General features: G+C 38.9%; 1 protein-coding gene across 2 annotated transcripts; it reads left to right on the top strand.

The window, feature by feature from the left end:
* The first annotated feature begins 3775 nt into the window (after positions 1–3775).
* Positions 3776–5000, top strand: LOC136952309 (rho-related GTP-binding protein RhoG-like). Of its 2 annotated transcripts, none has more exons than XM_067247035.1 (2): positions 3776–3895; positions 4113–5000. In XM_067247035.1, the coding sequence occupies exon 2, from the start codon at positions 4138–4140 to the stop codon at positions 4711–4713; it is 576 nt and encodes a 191-aa protein (XP_067103136.1). In that variant the 5' UTR covers positions 3776–3895; positions 4113–4137; the 3' UTR covers positions 4714–5000. The 2 variants fall into 2 exon arrangements, with proteins under 2 accessions (XP_067103136.1, XP_067103135.1); XM_067247034.1 differs by having other exon boundaries at positions 3787–3904.
* The last annotated feature ends 991 nt before the right edge of the window (positions 5001–5991 follow it).

Below are 5991 nucleotides of genomic sequence, written 5' to 3'. Positions count from 1 at the left end.
ACTCGATACAGAAATTGTGACACACATACTCTACCGCAGAGGTGGGGATGTAAGAGGCAGCGTCGGGATTTCAACTCAAGCCTGCCACCTCGAGGCTTTCGAGTTCAGCTACGGGTCTCTGTGACGACTGGCTTTAACGACGGCCAGGGAACGTTTTTGCTATGTATTATAAAAGGGCATCTGCAAAAGGCATCATAGGCTATCTATGCATTATCAACATAATAGTCTACTACAATAAAGTATCTTATTGATGGCCTACGGGAAGTAGTGGAACGTTGGAACCCTTTGTCCACAGGTTGTTCAGCAGGGGAAAAAAACAATTTTAGTAGTAGGCAGAGAATGTGGTAGAAGGCTATAGACAAGTTTACGCGCCAAATCCCAGGGGGCCGCCATAACTCTACACAAATGCATTTCATTTCCGCCGGAAGTGGTTTTTAAAGCGTCTGCCGGTGTAGACACAGCGATGTTGATGCTAGCTTGGGATCACGGTTCTACTACTTTGACATACCTGTCGTTTGACATTTACTACTGGATAAGTTGCCAACGTCGTCGCCATACTTTTAAGTACATTTTAGAGTAGATTTATAGTTATTAAGCTTTTGCCAGTCCATCATTTTGTAGCTTTTGACATGGAGCAAAGGCACTGTCAGAAGATGACTTTAGTCGGTGATTCATTAGAACATTTGTTGTCTAGCTCTTCAATCTCTCAGCAAAATGTAGTCTAATTATTTGGCTAAAGGATGCTACACGTATCAGACAGAAGTTGTTCTATAAATTCTTAGCCCGACATTAAAAACATTTATAGTCGGTTGACTGATCGCGTTGTTGTACCCAGTCAAAGGAATAAACACACAGGAACATCATGAACATTCAATGGTCTTGCCAGTTATCCTGGCAAAACATGTAGCATAATGTTCTTTATTTATTGCCAGGACACGGTCCAAGTAGCCTAGGTATACATAACATTGAAAGCTAATTCGTTTGGAATTTCTAGGCTATTGATGTTACATGTTGATGTTCAGCCTATTCAATTTAACAACTTCAGAAGGACAAGACAGGCAGTACACTGTTATCCTTATTTAAGTGGCTTGTCACTGCCTGAAGTGCCTACTTATATATCTATTCTTCCTATGAACCCGGTTATGACTGCTTTAAACAAGCACCGGTTGGCTACACACCTCATGCCGGGCTTTTACAGATGTGTGTATTGGCACTTTGAAAGGTTTGAATTATTATATCCACATATCAATGTATAATTATTAAATCCACTGCAACAATAGGACACAGGAACACCAACAAAATGTGAATAGCCTACAAACAATAAGCATACTACTGTAGTATAACTGTAACAGGGTAGAGGCGATTCTAGGTTTTAAAACTGGTGGTCGTAGCACTCTATCTAACCACTCGTTCAGGTGCTTTCTCGAGTGTTTGCAACCAACTACCGCACACGTCGTTCCCGAACCACTTCTTCATGTTGTAAATTGTATATCCTCTTTGTCACTGCGATATCAGTGCTTTGTCGGCACAACGGAGCTAGCTAGCAAAACAAACCCAGCCCGCCAGAACAGAAGTGAATTGCATCGAAGGGAGGAGTTTAGGAATTAGAGCGGAAACGGCTCATAAACTTGTCCAATTATTTGTTTGTAAACATTCGGAATGCGCACGCAATGTGGCTGCAGAAAACCGGGAAAGGATAGCCTTTATAATGGCTGGAGAAGTACATGGATTATACAAATAGTTCGATTTAAAAAGACCAAAAAGGTCGAGGAGGACAGCCTCCAAGAGAAAAAGCGATTCCCCATTGATCTGTCACATCAGAATTTTGATTTGGGTTACGAAAGTCTTGAAATTTGAGTGAGAATGTCGCCCGGTAGACCGCATACTAGTCTTATGCGGCAGCCATGTCTTCACGTCATGTCTCAAAGTTCATAATTTTACAGTTTTACAGTCAATTCTACACCTAAAAAGTCGAGCAGGGCAGCTTTCAAGAGATATGGGAATTGTCCTTTTTATCCATTATTTTTGTGATTTGTGTAAAACTGGCAATCTGAGTGAGACTGCGTCCCCGTTACACTGTTTTGACGTCGTTAGCCTCAGTCGGACTCGGGTCGCTCACTGGCAAGTGTGCACAATGTTGTATTTCACTCCATTCTACACTATAAACGTCAGGGAGGACTGCCTTTTGTAGATACAAGCCTGCTGAAGATAGCCAGCATCTCGTATTTCTTTAACCGAGCCTGTTTCATTCGTCATTTGCCTGAGAAAGTGACCTCCGTTAGCCAGGCTAGTTTTGCCCTATCACTTGGTCAGGCTATTTAAAGATATCGGGGGTCAAGTGACTTTTGTGCATGGACAAATTAAACGTAAATGTACTTGTCCAAAGGACAAGTGCCTCAAAAAGTTAAAGTCAAGTTCTGAAATCCAGTGGCCAGTATACTTAGTATAAAAAAGTATACTATTAGCATGTAACTTAAAGTATACTAGCAGTGTACTTATTTATATACTATTTTTGTACTAAGTAAACTGAATTGGCCCACTTTTTAGGTAATTTAGTACACTTTAAAGTACACTTATAGTGTATTTGAGGTTTACTTTGGAATACTGTAAAGTAGCCTGTGTAGTGCACTTTCAGTTCATAAAGTATAATTCCTAAAGTACTTAAAAGTATACTTTGGAATACTCTAAAGTAACCTGTGTAGTGCACTTTCAGTTCATGAACTATACTTCCTTTAGTGCCTTAAAAGTAAAATTCGCAATACTTTCAAGTGCACTTTGAATTGTTGAAAGTACTTCAAGAGTAATCTTAATTGGCGTCGATTTACTATTATCTAACTATATATATTTAAATATTAAGGGGCCCCTCAAACCCGCTGAGCTTGCGTCACTTGGCGGGTCCTCGCAAAGTGACAGGGTAGATTCATTGCTGAAAGAAGCTAAGTACAGCGTACAATCATAGTTGTATAATCCAGTTTATCAAACGTAACAGTCATTTAACTCATGGCTACAATGGCAAACCAGCACAACAATGACAATTTCCTCTCAACAAAACACTTCCTTCTAAGCAGACACATTTAAAAAACGAAATTCATGAAGTCACATTTGTATTTCGAACAAACGGCAAATTTATCAGCAAATTTTAACACTACCGCCTTGCATCATGGGAATTGACCAGCCAATGAGCCACGCTATCTTCATTTGTTCACGTCATTTCATTCTTCAGTCAGTTTGACAGTATAACCTTCAAATGCAACCCTTCTGTCTGCTTCTTTCTCAAGTAGCTTTTTCGTTTTTTCAATTAATACTCCAATTGATAATTATTAGTATAAGAGTATAGGGTTTCAGAATGTTTTGGAAGTAATTAAGGTTGCAGCTTCAGTAACAAAAAAGATTCAATGTGCAATGCATAATAGACTTTCCTAGACATGAATAATTAGAATGAGATGGATCTAAAAAATGTAACCTGTATTGTACTTTTAAATTATTTTGACTGTTTTTGCTGTGTAATAATAGAAAACGTACTATTTTAAAGTGAACTATTTTCTAAGTATAGGCCTACTTTTTAAAAGTATATTAAAAGTGAACTATTTTCTAAGCATACTTCTTAAAAGTATATCAAAAGTGAACTAAAAGTGTACTATCCATATTTTAGTATACTTATAGTATACTTTAATATACTTGTTTTTTGTGTCATTGCTCTGGGTCTGAGTAACCGCACACCGCATTTTAAATGAACGCTAAGAAGTTCCTGAAGTTCAACAGCAAGAGCGGACCATTCGCAAACGAGCCATCACTTCCTCAAACTCTAAAGGACTTCTCCCTTGACTTTTTTTTTCTGCTTAATGAGAATTACAGAAAAGGACCGTAGGTTGTCTGGATCAAGCTACAGTTAAAGGTATGCTTGGTGAGTTTGCTTGTTTTTTTTAATAGGCTAGCCTACTTAACTATTTTTTTTTATAAATGTAAAACATGGATGCGCCCGCGTGCTGCGTAACCTTTAGTTTATTGATTAATAACCGCTTTCAGAAGCAGATCAAAGCAATCGGGAGTTTGAGAGTAATACATATTAGTCACTGAAAGGAACCACTCAACAGTATTTTAATGTATTTCAGGGCTCTGAGACGGAAAGGGATTAGAATGCAGAGCATCAAGTGTGTAGTGGTTGGGGATGGTGCGGTGGGTAAGACCTGTCTGCTGATCTCACACACCACCAGCGTGTTCCCTAATGAGTACATCCCCACGGTGTTTGACAACTACAGCTCCCAGGTGACAGTGGACAACAGGACAATTAGCCTCAACCTTTGGGACACTGCTGGACAGGAGGAGTATGACCGTCTACGCACCCTCTCCTATCCCCAAACCAACGTTTTTGTCATCTGCTTTTCCATTGCCAGTCCGCCTTCCTATGAGAATGTCAAGCACAAGTGGCATCCAGAGGTTACCCATCATTGCCCAAATGTGCCCATTCTTCTTGTAGGCACCAAGAGCGACCTGCGCAACGATGAAGAAGTCCTAAAGAAGTTGAAGGATCAGAACCAGACAACCATCGCCCAAGCACAGGGCGCTGCCCTGGCCAAGCAAATCCACGCCATGAAGTACCTGGAATGCTCTGCCCTCAACCAAGAGGGAATAAAACAGGTGTTCGATGAAGCTGTGCGTGCTTTTCTCAATCCACAACCACCCACCACCAAAAAAACATGTAAAATATTATAGTGAAAATAGACAGAACCAAAAATCACAAATCAAACAAGGTACATTTATTTACTTGCATTAGGCGCATATGGTTTTAAAACTGATTGTGTTTATGTGCTTGATTTAAAATTTGCAGTTACCAGATATTTACAATTGATCATTGAAGTAAACTGTTGGCAGTGACTTTAACAATAATTGAACATCCCAAAAGTCATGAAAAATCATGAATCAACAATAATATCCCATATCTTGTACCAATGGTTTCTGATATTGCAATGGTTGTTTTTTAAAAGTGGAATTGAATTGTGTACATTTTCACAATGTGTAATGATTTTCTTCAACACCCTTTGGTCAATCAGTTCTTCTATGGTGATGTGTGTTGTAAACCAACCACAGAGTTATTACACTGTTCCTTCTTTGAAATTGCTGAGTTCTAGATCTAAAAGAGGAAATACAGAGGCCTTTGATTAAAGACAAGATATATTTTTCCTATTGTGGCCATTAGTTAGAGACAGAAAGAGAAAATACAAGGAACACTGCTAGTCAGTACCTTCCCCCTGAAAGTCCATAGCTTGCTGTCTATTTTAGATTTGAATGAGTAAGTTTTCACAAAAGCTTAAACTTTCTTTGAAAGGTACATTCTGACCGAAATCTTAGCATGGTTTGTCTTTGTTTATAGCAGACACCCTGTAAGGAAATGTTTCACATACTTAATATAAAGAAATGTGATTGTAGAGCTCCGACCACCTACAAATTCAGTGTTGGATTAACACTTGCCACTGTCCAACCTGGTTGACATAATCATGGTTCTCTCAAATGTGCTGAATTAAGTGTATGACCCAGCCTGTCTTTTGTAGAAGTGAAAATCAATGAACAGCAAAAGATTTCTGTTCTATCCTGCTTCTCATTTGATAGTAAAATAAGGCATCAGTGTCTATACTTACAGGCAGGAACACTACAAATAACACATCCTCATTGTTGCAGCATTGATGTATAGTATGAAGTAACAATAATATCTCTCCTCTCTCCCTCTATCAGTCCATCTGCTTCACAAACCAGGAAGTTAATTTACATGCAGACTTCTGTAATTTCAGCTGGAGTATGTGTGACCATAAGATCTGAGTAGTTGGCTCTATTGAGAAACATCAGTTGTTGCCAATAACCTTCTGTATGGAAAATACTGTATTATATAGCGATTTGTCCACAGCAGTTTACTAATGTGTGACATTTGAAGATTTTTGCACTACGATTCATTTATTCCAGTCAGAAGAAGGAAAAAACATGCACGTCTGGCTAACC

This window comes from Osmerus mordax, chromosome 11 (genome assembly GCF_038355195.1).
Source record: "Osmerus mordax isolate fOsmMor3 chromosome 11, fOsmMor3.pri, whole genome shotgun sequence".
NCBI classification, from domain to species: domain Eukaryota; kingdom Metazoa; phylum Chordata; class Actinopteri; order Osmeriformes; family Osmeridae; genus Osmerus; species Osmerus mordax.
Note: the sequence above shows the minus strand (reverse complement) of the source record. Positions and strands in the feature narration are given on the sequence as shown.